Source organism: Carcharhinus amblyrhynchos, chromosome 28 (genome assembly GCF_965287045.1).
Source record: "Carcharhinus amblyrhynchos chromosome 28, sCarAmb.v2.hapA, whole genome shotgun sequence".
Taxonomy (NCBI): Eukaryota; Metazoa; Chordata; class Chondrichthyes; order Carcharhiniformes; family Carcharhinidae; genus Carcharhinus; species Carcharhinus amblyrhynchos.
In genome coordinates, this window is record NC_137351.1 from 21975443 (window position 1) to 22000974 (window position 25532).

The following is a 25532-nucleotide window of genomic DNA, read 5'->3' on the forward strand; positions in this document are numbered from 1 at the left end:
CTAGTACTGTGAGGCAGCAGTGCTAACCACTGTACCACCATTCTGAAGCAAAAGAGGCAATGTCCAAATCTGATGATCCTACAAATGCGCGCTGCCTTGAAGCCTCTCTTGATGCCAACTTAATAAGCAAATGAAAAATTAGATTGTCACACAGACAGACTAACTGCGATCCAGAATAAACCAAGTTATTCTAAAGCTCGCTAAAAGCGCTTGAAGTCCGGTAAGAGTCCCAAGTGACAGAATGATTGCATCTGTGCCTAAAAAAAAGTAATTTGGAACATTTTCCTTGGTGTTGTTTGAGTGTGGTTACAAGTTGACAGGGACATTGTACATTTTCTTTGGCAGGAAGGGATTAGTTAACTTCAATAATGCTATCATTCAATTTACAAATAAAAGATTTTGAGTGCTACGATTTGAGTAAGGATAAAATTTGCTGTCAGAATTTTAAAGTACATTGGTGTTCAGTGTGCACATTGTGCTCTATGATGCCACTTATCGCAGAACAATGAGGGCACACAGCCGGCAGGATGGGATTTGACAAATGCAATCAGCAAAGGATTTCAACACACAAAACAAGTACACCAGCCTTAATTGCCTTTTGTGAGTTTGCAGTTAATTTTGCATGACAGTTGGTTTTATGTAAAAACTTGATGAATTAAGGTACTAAATCTTGTGCTTTGTTGAGGCGCTTGTCTCTGGTGAATCTGTGAATTGCGATGAATGAATAACCTTAACCGCTGGTGTAATTAGCTTAAGAATGATGACGGGATAAAATAGGTCATTACAGATCACAGCTAATGAGAAATGCTGATGACTAATCAGGCTGTTGTTATTAGGCAGTGATAGTGATCATATGTAAATATACCTAATAGCTCGGAATAGCTCTCTTCCGCTGGTTAGTTGCGAAGAGAATTTAAAGTTTTATTGTGATCCATTTCATAGTATACCTTATTTAAATTGCATTCAGTTCTGATTGACCAAGCGAGTTACCAGTCATTGGAATGTGGATTGTCCCATTAGAGGGCTTGAATCTTGAGATAAAAGTATCCTGCGGATTCTGGATTCTGAATCTTGTGGTTTTCTACAGTACACGTCGGCATTTACCAATACCAGAAAATGCAGCTCAGATGTTTATTCATAAAGTATCTAAAGGAACATTTCAAAATGGCCAGCATAGAAGGTGCAATGATATTTAAATTGTCCACGTAAATCACATTACATTCTTGAGGTGCTTCAAAAGATACAAAAGTCTGAGATCTGGTACCAACCAACTCAAGAATAGTTTCTTCCCTGCTGCCTTCAGGCTTTTGAATGACCTACCATACATTAAGCTCTGATCTCTCCCTATTTGTAACTGCAACATTATATTGTGTTTCCTCCGGGTGCTCTGGTTTCCTCTCACACTCCAAGATGTACAGGTTAGGTGGATTGATCATGCTAAATTGCCCCTGAGTTTTGAGGGTTCTAGGAGGATAAATACATGGGATTACGGGGGTAGGGTGTGGGTGGGATTGTTATCAGTGCAGGTTGGATGGGTTGAATGGCCACCCTCAGCACTGTAGATTCTATGACAATTCTACGATTCTGCTTTCTCCTTTCCTTCTCCCCTATGTACTCTATGAACAATATGTTTTGTCTATATAAGAACATAAGAACATAAGAAATAGGAGCAGGAGTAGGCCATCCAGTGTATATAGTGTGCAAGAAACAATACTTTTCACTGTATCCCAATACATGTGACAATAATAAACCAAATCAATACAATAAAAAGAACCTACAAACATATTGAAGTGTTTAGTACAGAAAGTGCACTGATATTAAATTCAGCTTAGATGGGCGGACCATGTCTCCCACATGGATGAGTGCCAAGTAGATATGCCATGGGGAGCTGTCTCAATTACATCAAGGTAGCCAGTACAAATAATACAAGGAGCCACTACAAATAATACAAGGACGTCCTAAAAAAAAACCTCACAAACTACATTGCAGGCTACTGACTGCTCTTGGGAAAACATTGCATCCAACCAGCACACATGGCGGCAAGCACTGGAATTTGTTTCAGTGAGTTTCAAGAAACATCAGTGCCAAACTTGCAACATCCAATGTACCCAGAGGAATATCAGAGGTGACAGAACTGCAGAAGTGCCCCCCGAGCACTAACCATGACAACATGAGCTATCAATTCTGTGGACATCCATGCTGATCCAATTTCAGAATCTCGAAGCATGGAATGACCCAGAGAAGATGATGAAATCATGTATGTCATGGACATACTTGAATAATGAGGAATCTACCATCAGCATTCCCATGCACATCATAACTGCAGAATAGATGCTATAACTCAGCCCTGACCATGGAGAGAGTTTGGGAACTTTCTGAACAGCCTGGTTCTGTTAGAAATTCCCAGTCAGGAATTTCAACAAAAATAAAAATAATGAGGTGCCACACTCATGGGTTAAAGTCAAAAACAATGCAAGTTTATTTAGGAGATGTTACTTGTTCAAGGTCCAAGATGGAAGTGTCCCAAAAGCCCACCATCCCTTCTGCTGATACCAAGATTGGGGGAACGGCAAATTGTGCGGAGGGTGTGGAGAGTCTGCAGAAGGATCTAGATAGGCTGGGCGAATGGGCCAGGAAATGGCAAATGGAATTTAATGTTGGCAAGTGTGAGGTGGTCCACTTTGGTAGGAAGAATGGTAGGAAGGACTATTACTTACGTGGCGAAAAACTGCAGCAGGCGACGGTGCAGAGGGACCTCGGGGTCCTTGTGCATGAATCGCAAAAACCCAGCTTGCAGGTGCAGCAGGTGGTCAGGAAGGCGAATGGGATGCTGGCCTTCATAGCGAGGGGGATTGAATATAAAAGTAGGGAGGTCTTGCTGCAGCTGTATAGGGCATTGGTGAGGCCGCAGCTGGAGTACTGTGTGCAGTTTTGGGCGCCGCACCTGCGCAAGGATATTTTGGCCCTGGAGGGAGTGCAGAGGAGGTTTACTAGGCTGATACCGGAGTTGAGGGGATTGAGCTATGAGGAGAGGCTGAATAAACTAGGCTTGTACTGGTTAGAGTTTAGAAGAATGAGGGGAGATCTCATTGAGACGTATAAGATGATGAATGGGATGGATAGGATAGAGGTGGAGAGACTCTTCCCGCTCAAAAAAGACAGTAGGACTAGGGGGCACAGCCTCAAGATAAAGGGGAGGCGGTTTAGAACGGAGTTGAGGAGGAACTTCTTCACTCAAAGGGTGGTGAATCTCTGGAATTCTCTGCCCGTTGAAGTGGTGGAGGCTGCCTCGCTAAATATTTTTAAGAAGCGGGTTGATGGGTTTTTGATAAGAGAAGGGATTAAGGGTTATGGGGAGAGGGTGGGAAAGTGGAACTGAGCCACGACAGATCAGCCATGATCTTATTGAATGGCGGGGCAGGCTCGAAGGGCTAGATGGCCTACTCCTGCTCCTATTTCTTATGTTCTTATGTCACAACAGATCACGTGACATTCTAACAGCAGAGATGCAAATGTTTTAAATATAAGAGGCACCCTACCATGCATATCACATTTATTCTCCTTATTTCAAATGGAATTTCAGCTAGGGTCTGTCTTAGTTAAGATTTGGAAGTGAAAATGCTCATGAAGCATTAGTGTATAATAGATCTTGGTTGAATTTTCATTGGTGTGCAGAGATGAGACCAGTACATGCTAGCTTGTAATCTTTTGCTAGCACTGGTTTGCCATTCTGTTGGCATGTTCCTGCCTCCACCCTAGTTTGAGGAAGGATGCTTCTGTGGAGCCAGTGCTACCCACCAGCCAGTGGCAGGTAGTTATTTAGGACTATTGAGGACACATTTTATTTTTAAATATTGAAAAATTTTCAGGGGTGCCTCCATGTTGAGGTTTCCGTTACAGTTTCTCACTCACTCCAGCAGTGGCCACCTCTGGTCTTTCAGTGCTGAATGGCCTCCTATGGCATCCTATGGAGGCTATCTCATCAAATATCGCCCTCTGGGCCCAACCACCAACATTTGTGGGTTCCTGACTTCATTTCATCCCAAGAATGGGGTTGAGTCCAGCAGGGAAGATCCTGCCTGTTGTTTTGTTGTGCAGAGGTTAGTGGTACTGGGGTCAGAATAGAAGTGAAACATTGGGAGAAAAAAAGCTCCACACTTGTGCTACTGGTGCCCGTTCAGAGATCATAGCCTGAGACCCTTAACCAGTTTTAGACTGGAGTATGATGGAGCTCGGATTAATAATATTGTTTGTTCATGAATATTGTGGGGGTTGGTTATTAAAATGGATCATGGAGCGATAAGTTTTTAAATGTGAGATAATTCCTCCAAAATCTTACAAATAAGTGGATGGGATGGTCTCAGGTGTGTTTGCGAGTTGGGCTTTTGAACAATTCATTGCTTAAGACTCTGTAAGGGGAACAACGCTGTTGATCATTAAAGGAATGTTGAATTTATTGGATTTGGTGAATTTGTAATACCATTGGATAATAATAGTGGTTAGCACTGCTGCCTCACAGTGCCAGTGACTGGGTTCAATTCCCAGCCTGGGGTCCCTGTCTGTGTAGAGTCTGCACTCCCTGCCCCTGCGTAGGTTTCCTCTGGGTGCTCCGGTTTCCTCCCACAGTCCTAAAGACGTGCTGGTTACATATATTGGGCATGCTAAATTCTACCTCACTGTACCCAAACAGGCATCAGAGTGTGGCAACTAGGTGATTTTCATAATAACTACGTTGCAGTGTTAATGTAAGCTTACTTGTGATGCTAATAAAATAAATTTTAAAACTTTAAACTTTAATCCAGTACTGTGATGTGGTATGATATAAAAATGAATGGTTTTGAAACTAAAGAGCCAGACTTGCAAAGGATTCAAGAGTATATCATTTCTGATAAATCCACTGGCTTCAAGAACAGTATTTGCTGTATAATTATTTTTGTAGTTTTCGCATTTTTGCAACCTGCTCATCAAATAGCTGTTTTCAGTGCTTGATCTTTACTGAATATTTCATCTCAATCTGACAGCCTGCAACAACCATGGCTTAATCATGTTCCTTAGCAACCCAACTCGTCTGGGGGAAAGGGAACTTTTTGTTTCGTGTTTGCTGAAGAAATAACAGATTTAATTGGATTGGCAGGATTGAAAGGGAAGTTTGGATTCCAAACAAAAAGGCACCTCAAAAGGTTGGCTGTGTCAGTCATGTTTCTTGCTCTGACTCTTGATTTTATGAGCAAATTAAAAGTAATATTTGTTTTGTCAGCGTACGCCCACCTCCCCTTATGCCCCACACCCATTCAGACCCCCTCCCCTTAATGTCATCTGAACAATGCCTGGGACTGCTTCCAGAGTTCAGAATCCTGAATTCTTGAACACTGTGGCAGTGGGCAGGAGAAGGATCTACAGGTGAATCTGCCAGATTCAGTGTCATTGAGGAGGTCTATCTTCCAGTCTCAGGATGTCCCTGGAGATCCATATTTTTTCTCAGGGGGTCCATTTTCCAGCCTCAGAATGGTCTTGGAGATCCATCTTAATTTTCAGGACTTCTGTCTTCTTTCTTCAAAGGTGGGTCAGTGATGTTGGGCGCCTTTTCAATCTGGCACCCAGGGATGACTGCAGTCTACGCAGCATTAAATCTGCCCTACCACGGAATAGGGCACAAAACTCCTGGTTGCATAACAGATGAGATTGGGGCCAGAGATTTGGTATGCTTTCCCTCTGACCTCCCTCAACTGTGATATGGACAGGAACCCAGGAAGGAGGAAACAGGAAATGCTGCCTGTATACCAGCCTTCAGAACCCCTTTAAAGAAAAGAGTGGCTCAGAATGAAGGGGAAGGCCTGAAAATGACCTCTGTGGACTCCCCACCTTGATATGGTGACTGAGGGATCCCCAACCCTGAGTATCATTTATCTACACCCCCTGAGCAGTGAACATCCTGGAGGGAGCTGGCTGCCTGAGTGCTCACCCTCAAGATCTCACTTTGAGGTGAAGGTACCAGGTTCATGTTTATGTAGAACTATTGTAAATGGCGCCGGTGTGAAGTCACATCGGTGCCTATTGATTACCTGGTGAGGGGGGAGTCCCGAAGAGATTGCTGGCTAATGACACGCCAATGTATTAAAATGAGCTTTCTGCAGTCCCTCAGCATGTTTCACTCCACTTTGGTGGTGAAGCCACTAGGGTGAATTTGAGCCCATACTCTCCATTTGCGGCAATGGCGGCATGCACTCAAAATTCAGAACACGCAATTTGCATCGGCAAATTCCCAAGTTCCGATCTTCCAGGGCCTGGAAGATCAGAACTTGGAAACTTGCCGATGAGAATTGCGTGTTCTAGATTTTGGGTGCACACCACCATTGCCGCAGATGGAGGGTATGGGCTCAAATTCACCCCAGTGGCTTCATTACTGAGAAGTTATATTCTTATACAAGACCTAATACTGTCCCATTTTGGCTGCCTCAGTCTCATACATATTCATACTGTTTATGGTTCCATTGGCTGCCACTTCCCTCATTGTACAATTTTATAACGCAAGTTCTATGGCGGTTCAGTGTCAAGAAACTTGCCTTATTTAAAAGACCATCTGAAAAATAATGAAGTGTTAAAGCCCAGACCATATTTGCAGGAGGAGTTTCCCTGGGTGTACATATATCTTTTATACCATTTGCAACAGGATATCAGTTTTAATGCAAGAGTTGTGACTGTTTATCATGAATCTTCTGAATGCCAGGCTGTTGTCAACAGTATAGAAAATGTAATTTCCTACTGCAGTTTCAAATTCTCATCAAATTATAAAACATTAAAATATCTGTTTTATATATGTGCACAAGTCCATTGGAGGAGGTTTAATTATAGTGCGGCAAAATGGCTGGAACAGTTTTTGGATCTGCAGACTTATTCAAGTTGGCAAGGAGTAACTGATATGAAAAAAAGGCAAGGCGGAGGCATTGGTATAGTGAGGTTTTGACAAGGTTCTGCTTGCATCATGGACATTTTCTACAATGTTATTGACAATGAATGGAGGGATGGCGAGGCTTTCACTTTATGTTGGATATGTGCTACACCTGGCTGGAGAATACTTGCTGCTGATATTGTGTGTACCAAAGTCCTTCATTTTACTGATTATTTTAAAAACGTTCTGTCTCCAATAAAAGGCTGCATGTTCACACAGTTTTTGCACTGCTATCTGTGTGAAGTTTGCACATTCTCCCTGTGTCTGGGTGGGATTCCTCTGGGTGCTCTGGTTTCCTCCCAGAGTCTGAAAGATGTGCTGGTTAAGTGCATTGGCCATGCTAAATTCTCCTTCAATGTACCCGAACCGGTGTTGGAGTGTGGCGACTAGAGGATTTTCACAGTAAATTCACTGCAGTGTTCATGTAAGCCCATTTGTGACACTATTGAAATAATAATAATACTGGAGTTCCATTGTGACATATTGGACAAGTTGCATTGTCTATATTTTTGCCCTTCTACCTACATCCCTGATTTTAGTTTGTACTAAGTTTCATCAGCACTGAATTTCATATCATAACCATAGAAATCGAAGAAACCCTACACTGCAGAAAGAGGCCATCTGGCCCATCGAGTCCGCACAGTCCACAATCCCATTCAGGCCCTACCCCCATATCCCTACATATTTTACCCACTAATCCCTCTAACCTATGCATCTCAGGACACTAAGGGGCAAATTTAGCCCCTAACCCGCACATCTTTGGACACATCTTTAACCCATCACTGTTGGAATAGACCGTATAAACTTTACTGTAAGGGGTGCTGAGCTGTAGAGATGATCTGGAACATGAGGACATGACACACTCAGAGACGGCTATCCATTGTAGCTCTCCACCCTTTACACCGGAACCAAAGCCGCTGTCCCGGAAGGACTTAACCCTAGCAACCGCACGCGCGTCCCTTGGTAACGGGCGCCGGTGAAGATGCCGTTGCTGGTCAGGGATTACAGCTGGGATCAGACCGAGAGGCAGGTGTTTATCACGGTGCCGCTGAAGGGGGTGAGGGCCGGGAAAGCGGACATCTTCTGCACGGAGGATTATTTAAAGGTGAGGGTCCCGCTCCGGCTGTGTGTGTGTCTGCCTTTGGCTCAGATTACGAAGTGCCAGGCTCTCAGCTTCTTCTATTCCTGTGTGCATCTTGAGTGGTTCAAAACCTCAAATGTGAAATCTTATCAAAAACACTTTCTGAAAGTTTAAATGTATTGCATCCACTAGATATCCTTCATTCTGTGGAGATGCCGGCGTTGGACTGGGGCAAACACAGTAAGAAGTCTCACAACACCAGGTTAAAGCCCAACGGATTTATTTGGTAGCCAAATTTGGCTCCTTACTGTATCCTTCATTCACCATTCCTCAAAAATTATTTTATTTGTAAAAGTACATCACATAACGCATAAAATACAAGACAGTTCAATTTCTATATTTTCTAATTTCTAATTATAATATGTGGCATTCTGAAGTTTCTCTCGAATTTGCACATTACATGTAAATGGTGGCACAGCATCTTTGTTCTGCAGTTTTTGTTTGTATTTTTCTGGATTTCATACTATCCACTGGATGTTAAAGCATTTCTGTTGTAAAAAGGGGAATAAATCTGCAGTTTGCCCTGTCAGTGTCATAAATAATACTGCAAAATTTCAAGTTATTCAGCAACATCCCAGATTGTACCAGTTGGTTCGCACTTCTGTTGTTGCATGCCTTTCAATTACATTATCTCATTGTCCAAACTGGCAGTGGAGTTGGCCAGTGAGAATCCAGAATCCTCTGAGGTTTATATACATGTACATATTGAAAAGTTACTTGTGTTTTTTGGTTATGACTTGTATTGCATAGCATGTATATTTTGTCATTCCCTGTGTGTGGCAACATGACAATTGGGGAGAATTCACTGTGAAAGTCATTATTTCACTGTATCCATTTATGAAATTGCTGTGGTGGGCTATCATGTTAAGTCAATGAGAATTTTACACAAAATGTCTGCTCCACACCATCTCTACCACCACTACTTAAATTTACTCTGAAAATGAAGCTAGGCATAAAAAATCCCCTCCATTTGTGGGTTTCATACAGGTATTACTCTGTTTTTGGAAGTGTGTAAATATGGCCTTTCTGTAAGATTAGAGTCTGCATCTGATCTGCACCGCACACTAGAAAGAAGTTGATACAATAAATAACATTATTGTGGAAATGTCCTTGTACTGTTAAATCATCTAAGATATAAAGTCGCATAGCATGTCACAGGCCAACATTTGAATGTAGCTATTAGAGTTGCACATTTATTTACCTTTATTGCCATGCATTACAAAGCCCATTAGCACTATGCAGTGGTATGATGAGGTAGCAGGGGAATCCTTAAAATATTACCTGTCAACAAGCCATTTAGTAAAATTGCTGACATGTTCATTACAAAACACATTCAAGATTTTAGTTTTCGATAAAACTAAAAATGAATTCACTTTGCATCGTTTAGAATTACAAATCTCCTTTTGCCTCCAGATTTTAATTTTTAATGTATTATTTTAAACAGGTGAATTTTCCTCCATTTCTGTTCGAGGTAGTGCTATTTGCTTCTATCGATGAGACAAAAAGCTCAGCTAAAGTTGGCAATGGTGTTATCATCTTCACCTTGTGTAAGAAAGAATTGGGAATGTGGGAGCAACTTTCAACGGTTGAAGGTGAGGAAAGGGTTAGAAATTTTTGCTTTATGTTGATTCCTGTGGATGAAAATTTATATGAAATGTGCTGGCAGTGTTGTTTGTGATTATTATTTTAAATCTAGTAATTATGGCATAATTAGTGTTTTTGCATTGAGCAATCACATTGACTTTTGTTTAATAGTTAGTAAGGAAGTGTTGCAGAAAAAGAGGGAGAGTGCAATACTTGCTGCTCAAAAGAACGCTCAAGCAACAGCAGAAGAAAAAGCAGTTAGAAAACGAGGAAATGAGAAGTACTCATTGGAAAAGATGATGAAGGTAATTGTTGCAGAACCTATTAAATATTTAATGCTTCTTTTTGTGCACAAGATTATCCATTTAGAATAGAGTTATTGAGAGCATAATTTGGTATAAAACCACTCATTTTCTTAAAATTCAAACCATTATGTGCAACAAAGCTAATAAAGTTATTAAAGATTTTAAAATGCAGTTCAAGATGGTCAGTGGTACAGTAGTATAGTAATTGGGTAACCTCAGTAAAATGACACCATTCTCCATAATGCAGAAGTCATGCATTTCCTGTAACACTCTTTTCCTGCCATGTGACAATACCATAAGGTATAAACTTAAAACCTCAGAGATGGTAATGAAAGACATCACCAGTATCACCAAACTGAGTGTGCTTCGGGGAAGTATTACTTCAATCTCATGAATTAAAATAATGCAAGACAGTACATACAAGCATCTTAATCATTATGAGACTTCTCTCGTATTTATACTATAAGGTTGTATTAAGTGGCTTTCAGCTTTATTGCTGGTGTTAAATTCTTTTCTCATCAAATACTGTAATGACTCAGGAAGCCTGATTGGAAAGGAGCGCAGTTTAATACAGAATGCAAAGTAAAGCCAATATCATGGTATACACTGCCTGGGGCCACAGTTCTGCAGGCCCAGTCCTGGGCTTTTCTTATAAAAGCTTCAGTTCTAACTGGGCAACCACTGCCTGTTACCAGGGGAACTCGTACTCAATGAGCCCCACAAGGAAATTAATCATTAAATGATTCCTCATGGACCCCATGGAGGTTATCAAAAATACTATCTATGAATACAAACTGGAAACAAATTATATGCAGGTGTCTGGCTTACATTTTGTCACATGTTTACCTCCAGTTTTCATTCTCTAATTCTTATATCTTCTGTTTACAAACCTATCGAAGATGAATACTAGATTGATGGTAAGTTGAGTCCATTTATGATTGGGGCAGTGGTGTAGTTGTGTTATTGAGGAAGGAATCCTGCTACATTTATCTCTATAATCATTACTTCCTCTCTCCACTGAATTTGTATAGATTAACATTTGTCCTGTCCACCACACAGTACATCATGCTGCAGTAGCTTTCATTAACTGCTTCCATTGTAAAAAGCTACCTTCATCTCTCATTTCTGAACTTTGCCTGCTTACACTGGTGGCACAGTGGCAAGCAATGCTGCCTCACAGCGCCAGGGACCTGGGTTTGATTCCAGCCCTTGGTGACTATTATTGTGGAGTTTGCATGGGTTTCTTCCAGGTGTTCTGGTTTCTTCTCACAGTCCAAAGATGTGCAGGTTAGGTGGATTGGCCATGTTAAATTAACTCTTAGTGTCAGGGGGATCAGAAGGTAAATATGTAGGGTTACGGGGATAGGACCTAGTTGGAATTATTGTCAAAGCAGGCTCTATGGGCCAAATAGCCCCCTTCTGCACTGTAGGGATTCTATGATTCATACACATTTGGATTTTGATTTCCTATGCTAGTTACTAGCACTCCACAAAGTACCGAAGTAATTTTCACCTCTGCTTTCTCCACCAACATTGCAATGTGTCTCTTTCGAGATGTAGACTAATGTTAAGATGCTCCTGAGTGTCACTGTGAAGCTCAGGTGTATTTGGATATATCATGATCCCAGGTGAACCTTTGAGTGTGTGTTTTAGTCCAAGGGAAGGTCACAAACTATGGAAATTTGGTATAAGCATGATCCATATGGTTAACAATAATAAACTTACACTAAAACTGTACAGATAGAGGAGGATAACAGAAAACAGATTGAAAAGTTGAAAGAGCAAGAGCGAAGAAAAGCGACCAAAGAGTTGGAAGAGTGGAAACAGCAGAAATATGAAGAAGCGGAACTAAAGAGAAAGGAGGAACTAAAGAGAAAGGAGGAACTAAAGATAGCAAGGCAGAAGATTGAGGCAGAGAAAAGGAGGAGGATGAGGAATGAAGAAAATAAAATGCAGAATCTTGCCTCAAGAGCTCCAAACCAGCATTCTGTTAAGGGAGGTAAACCTATTTCAATTTCAATGAATTAATTTCTAAACAGACAATTAATGTGAAGTCTCTCCCTTCCATAGAGCAAAAAATAATTTAAAATGGGATTCAACCGAGTCTAATAACATTGACAAAAGATTCATTATATGATTTTAAACCAGATAAATTTCAGATTTCTTATTTTAAGTAACTTTTCTCCCTTCCGTTGGGTTCTCCCTCTCCCATGCTCAAGCCCACTCATGATTGAGAGTTTAAGGATAGCTGCTGCTGTATGTAACAATGTAACTAGATTGCCAGAATATTCACATGTAAATCATAGGTCTCCTAATTTCCTGGCAGAGGAAGAAAGTGGGATGGAATGACCACTGTGTTACCTGCTTTCCTACACGACTGAACATGGAATTTTAAGAGGTGTGGGGCATACTAATTGTAATTCAATGGGCAATCAGTAGTCATTCACAACAACATTTTAATATTATGACATGTACAAAATGGGTGCTTCTTAAGAAACCTGTTAGGCCCTTGTTAAAAACATATTGCCGTTTTTCTTAGCAACTGACTTCAACAAAGGAAAGATGAGTTGAGTTGAAGATGGCCTTGATTGACATACCCAGGACAATAGCAACCTTGTATGAGTGTGTGAATATGCAGCTATAAGGAACGTTGCTGGCATAATGCCTGACTCATGACCCATTTAATATCTAACATGGGCAGCGCTGTGTTGTAACAGCAGGGCACAGCGATTCAAAAGAAAATAGGCGTACATATTCTTATACCATAATCAGCATTTGCAAATTTCTATAACTTCTTTCTCGAAGATAATGGGCCACGTTTGTGGTGAATTCTGGCGATATAATCTATTAAGATATTACATTTGTGAATTACACTGTCGATCCCACGTAGCTAAATAAAGTTTTTTCTTAGCCACTCAAGCAGTTCATAAGACCTCCCTCCATCCATTCAACAGAAAAGTGGTGCTCTGCATTGAAAGGCACCTTTCATTATAGGACCTACATAGCCTGCTCACTGAAAGGGCTTATTCTGCCCAGAATGTATTTTGCATCAAAAGAATCACAGATTTTTAAGGACAGCCAATAATCTTTTAAGAGCTTTGGTGGCAAGAGTGCTATACTCCCAGACTTATTGCATCACATCAAGCAAGCATAATATGTCAGGTGTAACATCTGAAAAGGGAAAATTGGCTGACCTTGCATTATTGGGATTAGCTGACCTCATGGCCCGCAGGTGTAGCCAGTGTTTAGTATACAGCAGTCCCAGTGCCACCTTGACATGACTGCATTATCAGCTCCAGTATCATTAGTAAAAGTAAAGTTAGATAAGGTGGATTAGCACTAACTCTCATTTTTCAGCATTCTACTTGACAGTTGATAGGTTCTATGGTGTAAAATTCCTTGTTCTGTATCTTTAACACAGGAGTCAGGTACTTCCTGATACATCTAAAAGTCACATCAAAATAGGTTTCCCTTCTCATATTTAAGTTCCTTTCTCTGCAAACAAGGTGTGTAGTCATTCCTATGTGAAAGTATTTGATAGTTAAATTAATTCTAACCATGGATTAATTGCAGGTACAACTGGCAGTATATTTACTGAAAGCTCAAAGGAAGAAATCATCCCAGGTCCTCGTTCAGCTGGCAATATTCAGATAAACTTCACACCACGAGTTTTCCCTACTGCGTTGAGAGAATCTCTTATTGCCGAGGAGGAGGAGGTAAGGGTTTTGTAAAAATGAATGCATTTCCTCAAACACGTGACAGAATTAACTGAGCTTGATATTTATACATTGTTTATTCCATTGATTTGGCAGCTCACATAATTGGTTAAAATATCAATTTGGAGATGAGTTTCAAATTAAATAAATTGAAAGGGAAGGTTGGCATGCTGGCCCAGGGGTTAGCACACCTGCCTCACGGCTAGGGACCCGGGCTCAATTCCGACTTCGGGTGACTGTCTGTGTGAAGCTTGCATGTTCTCCCTGTCTGCATGGGTTTCTTCAGGTCCTCTGGTTTCCTCCCACAGTAGAAAGATGTGTAGGTTAAGTGGATTGACTGTGCTAAATTGCCCCTTCATGTCCCAAGATGTCGGTTAAGGGATTAGCGAGGAAATGTGTGGGGTTACGGGGATAGGGGGAGAGGTGCTTGGATGGGATATTATGTAAGAGAGTTGGTGCAGACTTGATGGGCTGAATGGCCTCCTTCTGCAATGTAGGGATTCTATCCTATTCTATGAAATTATGGTTGTTCCCTATTGATTTTTAAAAAGCCTGTTATGTGTTGGGAATCAATAGAGTTTCTAATTTATTTTACAATTTTGTTGCCTATTTCTCCCCAGGCACCTCTCCCCTATCCCCGTCACCCCACACATTTCCTCGCTAATCCCAATAATGCTCATGTACTTACACACACTTCCCCATCGGCAGAACGAATAGGCAGGTTGTTTCTGGGGCTCTGCCGTTGCTAGTTTATTATGGCTTGGAGGAATCCTGCACTGAACTTACACTGAAGATTTTCCCTGATTAATTTTGTGTCTCATGTCTGCTCATTGCCTGGTGGTCCAAGTAAATTCTGGCACTCACCTGTGTGAGAAATCCTGGATGTGATTATCTGTGGTGCTGTTGATTGAGGCGCTGGTTGCTACACAAGCTTTCTGGTTTCATTTAGTCTTGTGCTTTTGTCATGTGTATATTGTAACAGAAAATCTAGGATGCAATAGAACTTTATATTTAATATAGTACTTACATGATTGCTTTAGAATTTCTAGAGCATATACGCTAAGTTGATAAAGCAGTTCCATACAGTGATCTCATAAGATATCTTCAACTTTCATTGTATGGTATATTGCATCTGAACTAAGGCTCTTCAACGGTTCACAGTGGTTAAGAAAACAGGCAGAAGCTAGACGAGCTAAAAATGCAAATATTGCTGAACTTAAAGACCTGAAGGAAGAGGAAAAAAATCCAGACTGGCTGAAGGATAAAGGAAAGTAAGTTATGACAATATTTTAAGTCATTAATTTGAATTTGAAAAGAACTTCGCACTCAACAGCTCATCAGCAAAATGCAAGGAACAGTGCCAACTTCTTTTGACTTCACAAAGCCTTAATTTGGTCAACCGTGAAGACTCATGGGATATCCATCTAAAACCTGGCTGCCCTCACAAATTTGTCACCATCTTCCACCTGCTCCATGTTAACACGCAAGCTACAATCCTCCTAATAGAACCATCACAGATCAAATAAGGTTGTGTCATTGCAACAATTTCTTTTCCATCTTCCTTGCTCCAATACTGTACAGGTTGCTGGTTAGCCGAGGCAGTCTTCCATCCATAACCAAAATATTCCACGCTTTAATCATTAAATTCCATCATGTAGATGATGCTTGAGTGTGCACTCATGTAAAATCTGAGTTTCAGGTCATTGTCAACTCCTTCTCTGAAGCATTTGAGTAAATGGGTCTTACATGAAATACCCAGAAAACTAGGTCCTCTTTCAGCTAGCTCCCACAGCACAATACCTCCCCATCATTGATTAAGATCAGTGGAGAGATCCGAGACACTGTGTGCCATTTCTATATCTGGGAAGCTCCTCTCAACAAAGGCAGACATAGATGTGCCAGCTACATCTTTGGATCTCAAACCCACATTTGAAATCTTGGTTTATATTGAGATCCTATATGCTTTGGAGACTTAACCTTCCTCAGACCCCTCAAAACACTGGAGAAGTACGATCAGTGGTTCCTTCACAAGATCTTCCAAATTTGGTGTCAAGAAAATCAATCAGTGTCCTCTCCCATGCCAACTTTTTAAAATTCTTTCCGCAGGATGTGGGCATTACTGGCTCGGTCAACATTTATTGCCCATCCTTATTTAATTGCCCTCAAAGGCATTGGTGAGCCACTTTCTTGAACAGCTGCTGTCCATGTGGTGTAGGCACCTCCAAATGTGTAGTGCTCCCTCAGGATTGCACTGCTGTGTCAGTCAAGGTATAGTGCCCAAGACTCCGGTGTGGGGCTTGAATGGACAGCATTCTGACTCAGAAGCGAGAGTGCTACCAACTGGTCAAGGATTACTCAAAACATATACGGCTCTTTGTCTTTTCCTGTGTTACCTTCTTGGTTTGCTTAACTGAAATCCTTCATTATTAAATTCTAGCCTTTTTAAAGGTTCAATCTGTGATCTGCAAAGAATATTTTCCTTTATATCAGCTACCCAGGTGGTTGGAACTTATTTTCCACTTGCAATTTGAGCAGTCCTACAATTAGTCTTGCTGTCCTTGGAAAATTATGCTGGAGTGGGTGTTCGATAATGAAAGAACATACCCAGCTATGTAACCCTCTACGTGCAAATGGTTTATTAACAGTGACTGGTCTCTTATATAAAGATGTGGCACTTGGAAAACAATGCAATAATTTGCTTATTATGTGTATCCTCTGAAAGACATTCTGGAACCTGTCACATGATGTTGACTACTAAACAATGACTAACTGCAACGAGAGACCTTAATTTATGGCGGTTAACACATTGCTAGCCTATGAAGGTCTGATTAGCTTATCTGTTGTAAACTTCAAATCAGGTTATCATAACTATTCAAATGTTATTTTCCTTTTTTTAGCAAGCTGTTTGCATCAGGAGATTATCTTGCAGCTATTAATGCCTATAACCTGGGAATACAATTGAATAACAAACTTCCAGTCTTGTATCTGAACCGGGCTGCAAGCCACCTTAAACTAAGAAATTTACACAAAGCCATTGAAGACTCCTCCAAGGTTAGTTCACATTCAGGTTCTGGGAAATTGATTAACACTAATTAATTAGATTAAGGCAAAAATTAACCATGGTTCAGTTCATTTTTACATTTGGGATGATTTTTGACTAAGGATCAGTCACAAATATTAAGGCGATTCGTACTTTATTGTTCATTTATTTGTCCCATTTCTTATACTTAGTCTTATTTTTTCTGGAACATGTCACTTCCTGACTCAGGATAAATAGGCGACAGACACTTTCCCCTCAATTCTGCCAGTGCAACTCACTAAATTAAAGATGGCAAGAGCATCTACCCCAAAATGACATAGTTCTCTTTAAGTACATAGATTAAGTTCTAGTGATGCCACTGGGACCAGATCTGCTATTTTAATCAGTGGCTTGAAGGAGCAGTGCTTGTCTCTCTGGTATATGAACTTTTAAATCACATCCCGCTTTTAGAAAATGTTCACCACTGATTTTTGAAACAAAATGAAATCTAGCTCTTATTTTATATCTTTTTATTTGTTTAAGTACCAAGTTTATTTTTTCCCTTTAGGCACTTGATTTGTTAACTCCTGCTGTTCCAGACAATGCAAACAGCAGACTGAAGGCCCACATTAGAAGAGGAGCAGCATTTTGTGAATTGGAATTATATGTGGAGGGTAAGAGAACAATTTTGTAATTATACTAGAAATTGTAGAAACATATAATTGGCGGATGTTGGAGTTAAAATTTGGCTGTACCAGTTCTCCCTTTTCCAGCTCATTCCTTCTTTCCTGATTTATTTGTGAAGGTACTAGCTAACAGAGCCTTTATGTCATTCAGACAGTATTTCAAGTGTAATAACTGCGGTAGTGTGGCCTCTTTAAGAGGGCAATCCCTAAGGGCCAGGTGATCCGGCTGGTCCCTATGGAGTGTTAAGGTAGGAAACTGAGCCAATTGGGTGTTAAGGAAAGTATCCTGGGTCAGGGAGGACCCTTCAGTTGGTACCAGGGAGAAGTGGAGATTAGTTGCATTGTTAATTCTGTCAGACCCTTTGTTATAAATAATTGTTTATAGTTGGTAATAAACTCGTCTACACTTTTAGCCACATTAAGTTGCCCTCAATTTATGACAGTAGAGAATTAAGTATCTTTCATAATAAATGGTAATTGCAGTCAGCAACATACTGGTGCATAGCCTTTTCCTGCTATTTCTCTCTGTCCATCCCTGTTTCTGTCTCTTATTCTCTCTTCTATAAGCAATTTCTTATATGCACAATGTCATAAGGAGTGAAAGGGGAAAAACTTCACCTTTTCCCAACACAGTTTGTCTATCTAAACATTTACAAACTCATGTGGGGAAAGTGGATCTATGGGATTTAAGTGTGTGTGTGATTGTCAATGTTGGTGGACGATGCAATTTTGGGGTGTGCTATAACGAAATTTCAACTCCCATTGTTGAAGATCAACAGAAACACGCTCAGAAAGTGTGCAACATCTGCAATTGCTTCTTCAACATGATCTATAATCCTGACTATTTTTTTCCTTTTCCTCACCTGCCACCTCAGCTCAGATTATGCAACCCAATACATTCTGGGGATTCAGACTGAACCCTTCCTGACCTTTGTGGCTCAGTGTCACATCACAACAGTTTTGATTTATTCACTGGATGCTTTTAATTATGATCTCACAGGTCTTCAGGATTATGAAGCTGCTCTTAAGATTGACCCAAGCAACAAGACAATACAAGAAGATGCAGAGAAGATACGTCATGTGATTCAAGGAACACCTCCCAATTCCTAAAAACCAAGTGAGGAGTGTCAGAGACTTACTGATAGTTTATTTCTATCTTTTCATCCTTTTCTTGATCACATACATTGTGTTCAGGGGTAGTAATACATCCAAAGCCTCAGTCCAAACCATAGTAAGAAGTCTCACAACACCAGGTTAAAGTCCAACAGGCTTATTTGGTAGCGTGAGCTTTTGGAGCACTGCCCCTTCGTCAGGTGAGTGAAGAGTTGGGTTCACAAAGAGGGCATATGTAGGCACAGACTCAACTTACAAGATAATAGTTGAAATGTGAGTCTTAACAGGTAATCAAGTCTTTACAGGTGCAGACAATGTGAGTGCAGAGAGGGTTAAGCACAGATTAAAGAACTGAGGATTGTCTCCAGCCAGGATAGTTAGCAAGATTTTGCAAGCCCAGGCAAGTCGTGGGGGTTACAGATAGTGTGACATGAACCCAAGATCCTGGTTGAGGCCGTCCTCATGTGTGCGGAACTTGGCTATCAGTTTTTGCTCGGCGATTCTGCATTGTTGTGTGTTGTGAAGGCCGCTTTGGAGAACGCATTGGGTGGCACGGTAGCACAGTGGTTAGCACTGCTGCTTCACAGCTCCAGGAACCTGGGTTCAATTCCTGGCTTGGGTCACTGTCTTTGTGGAGTTTGCACATTCTCCTTGTGTCCACGTGGGTTTCCTCTGGGTGCTCCAGTTTCCTCCCACAATCCAAAGATGTGCAGGTTAGGTTGATTGGCCATGCTAAAAGTGCCCCTTAGTGTCCTGAGGTGCGTAGGTTAGAGGGAGTAGCGTGTAAAATATGTAGGAATATGGGGTTAGGGCCTGGGTGGGATTGTGGCTGGTGCAGACGCGACGGGCCGAATGGCCTCTTTCTGCACTGTATAGTTCTATGATTCTATGAACGCTTACCTGAAGATCAGAGGCTGAATGTCCTTGACTGCTGAAGTGTTCCCTGACAGGAAGGGAACACTCCTGCCTGGTGATTGACAATGTAAAGACTTGATTACCTGTAAAGACTCGCATTCCAACCATTATCTTGTAAATTGAGTCTGTGCCTATATATGCCATTTGTGAACCCACCTCTTCAGTCACCTGATGAAGGAGTAGCGCTCCGAAAGCTCATGCTACCAAATATTCCAACAATATCTGTTGGAAGTTAACCTGGTATTGTGAGACTTTTTACTGAGCCCTCCCCAGTCCAACGCCGGCATCTCCACATCAATCCGAACCAGACTTTGATTTTCTGAAGAAAACCTGAATTTGGATCAGTTTGAACTGAAAGCTGCAGAGAATATTTAAGACACTGTTGGGCATTAATTGTCAATGCTTTTTTGCACTTCCTCATTCTTTATGAGAGAAGAAGACTTTTTACTTCCATGATATTCTTGTCGTAAATTGAGTATGCACTTCATTAAAATGAGGATAGAATATTTAATCATATATCTGATTGTAGAGTGGTTGACAAAGTTGTTCTATTGGGTCCTCACCTACTCTAGAAAATCTCTGGTCAAAATTCCAATGGCAAATTATTCATCCATGTGCTTTTATAATGGCGTTGTCTCTGCTAAGAAATACTACTCTTTGAAGTTACACATTGGGGTCTTCAGTGAACCTTGTTTTCACTATAGTGAAAAGCTGCCCATTCAGATTCCAACTGGACTACCATGACTGCTGAGTAACTTTATTCATTAAAGTATCTGAGTGTGGAAGGTGAAGATAAAATCAATCTTAGTTGTGATGCCCATGATAACGTATCAGTCACTAATGTGTCGGAGCAGGTATTGTTTAAAACTGCGTGTTGGGAAGCTGGCTCCAATCCACTAGCTTCCACATTTCACTACAGCATCTTAGGTGGCATTTGAACAAACCCCTCAGGAGAAGTAGAGTGTCAATTTTAATATACTAATTGGTCCATTACTGCATTTTAACTGTGGATCTATGGGTTTCCCAAAGTTCCTGGAACTTGCCTAAGAAAGTAAGGTGAGTACACAGTGGCAATTGAGAGGACGTGACAGGGAAGTGTGCCAGTGAAAACTGTTAGCTGGTATTTTGCCTGCTTGTGTGAAAGACTTTATTTGCAGTATTTGTGCTAAGAGGCAACTTTGACGATTACTTTGGCAACCTGGGAGGTTTGTATTTCTTACCCGCATTTTGGAACTCTGAGCTGTCAGGTCAACATGGGGTCCTTATGGTGTATTACTTTGGATGTCAGATGAGGACCTACAAGAGCAACAACCTACTCCTCACAGACCTGCAGCTCCGCTGGAGAGAGGTGGCAAGCAGAAAGGTGCAGCTTATGGGAAGAGAACAGAACAGAACAACAGCGCAGTACAGGCCTTTCGGCCCTCGATGTTGCGCTGACCAGTGGAACCAATCTAATGACCCTTTAACCTAAACTATTCCAATGTTATCCATATGCCTATCCACTGACCATTTGAACGCCCTTAAAGTTGGTGAGTCCACAACTGCTGCAGGCAGGGCATTCCACGCCCTTACTACCCTCTGAGTAAAGAACCTACCTCTGACATCCGTCCTATAATTACCACCCCTTAATTTAAAGCTATGTCCCCTTGTGTTAGCCATCACCATCTGAGGAAAAACGCTCTCACTATCCACCCTATCTAACCCTCTGATCATCTCATATGCCTCAATTAGGTCACCTCTCAACCTTCTTCTTTCTAACGAAAACAACCTCAAGTCCCTCAGCCTTTCCTCATAAGGCTTTCCCACCATACCAGGTAAACCTCCTCTGCACCCTTTCCAATGCCTCCACATCCTTCTTATAATGCAACGACCAGAACTGTACGCAATACTTCAGTGCAGCCGCACTTGGAGTAGACATACCTATCGCCACAGGGTCCGCCCATGGAGTTCCAAATTGTTGGGTGAACAGTTTCAGGAAGCTGAGAGTTTCACGTTAGGCAGTGGCAGAGCTTGCTGGAAACATATCTGTTGCCAATTGAACTTGGCAACCATGCTTTACTGCTTGTTGTCAAAGTCACTATCATCCTTAATGTTTGCTTCTGGTTCCTCAAGGCTGTGCTGGAGACATTTGTAGTCAGTGGCCCACAAATGCATAACATGGGTGCCTGATGGTTTGTTTGCCAGGGCAGGCAATTATTCAATTTTGCTGTCAAAATTTTGCCAGTCAGAATAAACGGGCATTTGGGTTTGAGATTCTGACTGACTTCCAAAAAGTCCAGTGTGGCATCAACTATCTGCATGTGGCAGTTAAGGAACTTCAACATAAGAAAATTCAACCTATTATCCTTCCCAAGGCTCACTTGCACTTACATCCCTGCAGGCAATCAGCTGGACAGCACTTTTCTGCAGATCACTGGGGTATGATTGACCAAGGCTAGGGTATCATAACAGCCTGTTTAAGGTGACAGTCAAAGTTTGCAAGCCATGGTGAGGGTCTGCCTATCCTTGTTTGTTGCTCCATGTAGGTGGCCCACTGAGGTTCCCAGTATCACAGATGCCAATCTTCATCTTTAGCCAATTGAACGCACTTCATGTGAAGTCAAGAACTGGCTGAAGGCACTGTATACTGCAAAGTTTATGGGCCCTTACAACATCCCGGCGATAGTACTGAAGACTTGTGCTCCAGAACAAGCTATGCCCCTAACCAAATTGTTCAAGGACAGTTATAATTAATTTACCCAACAATGTGGAAAATTGCCCAGGCATGTCCTGTCCACAAAAAGCAGGACAATTACTAGCCTGCCAAATATCACCCCATCAGTCTCCTCTCAAACATCAGCAAGGAGATAGAAGGTTTAATTGACAATTCTATTGTCAATTAAATTGAATTGTCAATTGAATTGACAATTCAACACAGGAATCTGCTCACTGGTACTGAATTTGAATTCTGCTAGGTGCCAGTAGTTCTTGGAAGACTGTCATCTCCTCACTTTGCCTCATGCTTGCACAGTGGTATCCCTCAAGCTATATGTAACAAGTCCTCTCTCTTTACTGGAGAGAGATACCTTTGGTCCTTCGTGGATTATGTTTAATTACCTTATATCAAGTCAACATGCATGATGTTTGACTGCTGTGTGATGTTTAGTTCTGACACCAGGTAGCCGGTGTTAGGGTCAGACACACTGAAGTTCCACCAATGTCCAATCCCTCATTCTCTGGAGTGTCAACTGAGAGATGACTGGGGGCAACCACTGTTCTGTGGCTCTCTCATGCTTTGTGCTCTCTTTGCAAGGAGGGAAAGACGAGACTGATGAATGAGAATAATGGCATGTGTTAGACAAATGAATTGTAACTAAGGAAAGGCATGACATTGCATAAAAGACGAGGGTGTATGTCAGAGGTGGATGGACAAGCGGAGATGCATGCAATGACAGAGAAAGGTAGGTGTACCTGCAAGGTAATTTGGTGTTGAGTGGTACTGGACTATGGTTGAGAAAGGAGAGCAATGGGATTGGAGTGATATGCATGCCAGCATGTGAGGGAAATAGCATTGTACGCACCTCCCCTGTCTGGTTTATGTTATTCAATTCATGAGCTTGGCATTGGGATCCTGCTGCTGAACATGTGGGTTACACCCAGCCACAGCTTCTTTGTAGTTTTTGATGTGGTGATACTGGAATGCTTGAAGCCTGAGCTTGCTGCGTTCAGTTTCCTTGTGGAATCATTAGTTTCCCCAATGAACACTAATCCATGGCCATCTCTCTGGCTCTCGGTCCCGAGCAACATTCCACCCCTCACATAAGGAGGTTGATTGCAATAAGAAAGCTCCAGGAGAATGTTTACATCAACCCAAGCCTGCTGCTACACAAAGACCTTACGGATCCATCTGCTGCTCACTTCCCATCACACCAGCCTATATAGCTAAAACCATTGTACCAAGGAATAACAGCAGAAGTCTTATGGCAGCAACAACCAAACCAACACTCCACCACTCAAAATCATTTCCTCATCACAGATCCCACAGCCTGCCCACCCAGCTACAATTTGCTATGCTAACATTGGGCATTCCTCAACCATTTCTGCACTGGCCAAGGTCTTTGTGCAGCAAATTGGCACAAGTGGGGCCTTGGAGGGATTCCCTGCAGCTGTGGTGTATCCCAATCAATGGTGTGCACCATTGAAGACTGCCCCCTGACAAAATTCAGCAGAGGGCTCAGAGAGCTTCATCTAGTCACTGTGGATTGCCTGGTGTGCAGTAATCACCAACTTATTGCCTGGCTTGGTGATTACTGCACATCCTTAAAAAAACAATTTATTTGCCCCATTGGCAAGTTTCATCCCCCTGACAAGAACTAACAGTATGGGCCCTTTCAGCCTCCAGCTTCACATCCAGGGAGGCATCATTGAAACAAAGCATAGTCTTTGAAGTTCTAGATTCAATTTTGCCAGTTACTTTTGTTGTGCTTCCAACTCCAAAATCCATCAAATTGCCAGGTTGGAGTGTCCCTTTAAGTACTGGAGTTAAAATTGACTCATGTAGGTCATCACTAAGCTGGCTCATGCTGATTGGTTGGAATGATGCAATACAGTGACTGGGTTAAAAATCTAATGAAACCCTTGTTCCTAGCCAGTCGGGAACTTAAAATCTAGCTGCAGGTTTCAGAGACCAGCAGAAATTTACCCCAGAAGGAGTCATTGCAAACTGCATTTTGTGTAATCTCACTATGAATTCAACATGCTCTATCTAAATACATGCGAGGACTAAACAAATCTAAAGCTTCTATACCAATGTGGCTGCTTAGATACCATAACACCACATATGCAATTTCAGGCGAACGGTACTGCTTTTGACATTTGTAAATTAACAATAAAAAAACGCATACATTTTTGGAGTAACTTCTCAAATAACATGACAAAAAAGCTTTAGTTGGACAGGATAATAATGCAGTCCTAGTATCCTTGCAGTTCTTTTGAACATCATTCAACAAAAACATTAATGTTTCGACATATTGATGATTGTTTCAAAGCCCTAGCAACAGCTGAGATTAATAGAGTCTTTCGGTCAAACACCACAGAGTACTTGCTTGAGTTTTAACTGAATGTGGAATGATAATTTGGAACGTTGCATTGTTTCTACTGCCATTTTGCCATTGTTGTATTTTTAAAGATATTCTAAGCCGGAAGATTTAATTGAATAGTGAAATGAGATAACCCACCTGGAGCAGAAGACGTATTATAAGGAAAATGTGAAAACAAGAAAAATTAAATAACTATTTAAAGAGGAAAAGGAATGCAATGCATCAGAACGTAGCTCATGTTTTCAATAACACAGAAATACTCAACAAAAGAAATCAGCTGACAAGCCGGGGAGAATGAGATTCAGGATAAAATGTTAAAGATATAGTTCGGAGGCAGAGGAGGAGATGAGAGACAACATTGACACTAAACTGCTGCTGGACTAAGGTGATCAGATCTTATTCTGAAAGAATCTAATAAAGTTTGGCAGGAATCCTTATTTGTTGTTAATCATTACCATCTTATTTTTAAAAACCTTCCAAAATATGTACCACGGTATTTTAATTATAAATGTAGTATATGAAATTGAACTGAATCTAGTAAGTGTTATACTTTGGTAATCTTGGTAACTGTTGTTCTTTAATTATTAAATTGACTGCTATTATCTTGTTTACTGTAGTTAAATACATAATTGTGTCTGTCAAGTATTTGATACTTCAGAATTCCATTCCAATTCTCATCCTGCACCTGGTGGTCCACTAAAGCAGACTTTTATGTATTTCCATAGTGAGTTATAAGTTGTCAATCTGTTGCCAAAGGCTTATAGTTTGGGGGGCATCACTGTGCATCAAGCATGGAGTCCCTGCTGCTCTTGCTGCCTGCCATTTGCATGTCTGCCATTGGTTGCATTATGAACGTACCTTCCTTGGCCATCAAATCCTGGGTGCAATTCAAACCTGGAGCTTCTGGCTCAGAGGAAGGGATACAACCCACTGCATCACAAGATATACCTCAGAATAGGCAAGATGTATTGCTTGTTTACATAGTGACATGTTGTATTAGTAGCTGAATAATGCTTGATTTTTTAA

General features: G+C 41.3%; 1 protein-coding gene across 2 annotated transcripts; it reads left to right on the forward strand.

Moving 5' to 3' along the window:
* Window positions 1-7912: 7912 nt before the first annotated feature.
* dnaaf4 (dynein axonemal assembly factor 4) lies at window positions 7913-24816 on the forward strand. Of its 2 annotated transcripts, XM_080214161.1 has the most exons (10): window positions 7913-8054; window positions 9535-9682; window positions 9846-9979; window positions 11720-11978; window positions 13553-13695; window positions 14857-14966; window positions 16593-16746; window positions 17283-17388; window positions 18401-18517; window positions 24596-24816. In XM_080214161.1, exons 1-9 carry the CDS (start codon window positions 7932-7934, stop codon window positions 18508-18510), a joined length of 1287 nt encoding a protein of 428 aa, XP_080070287.1. In that variant the 5' UTR covers window positions 7913-7931; the 3' UTR covers window positions 18511-18517; window positions 24596-24816. The 2 variants fall into 2 exon arrangements, with proteins under 2 accessions (XP_080070287.1, XP_080070286.1); XM_080214160.1 differs by lacking the exon at window positions 24596-24816 and having other exon boundaries at window positions 18401-18691.
* Window positions 24817-25532: the final 716 nt, after the last annotated feature.

Bases quoted from the DNA above. Each gene is read 5' to 3' on its own strand.
- dnaaf4 (XM_080214161.1), top strand. From the start codon at position 7,932: ATGCCGTTGCTGGTCAGGGATTACAGCTGGGATCAGACCGAGAGGCAG. The intron at 13,696-14,856 runs GTAAGGGTTTTG...AACGGTTCACAG, and splicing joins TTATTGCCGAGGAGGAGGAG to TGGTTAAGAAAACAGGCAGA. The intron at 14,967-16,592 runs GTAAGTTATGAC...TCCTTTTTTTAG, and splicing joins TGGCTGAAGGATAAAGGAAA to CAAGCTGTTTGCATCAGGAG.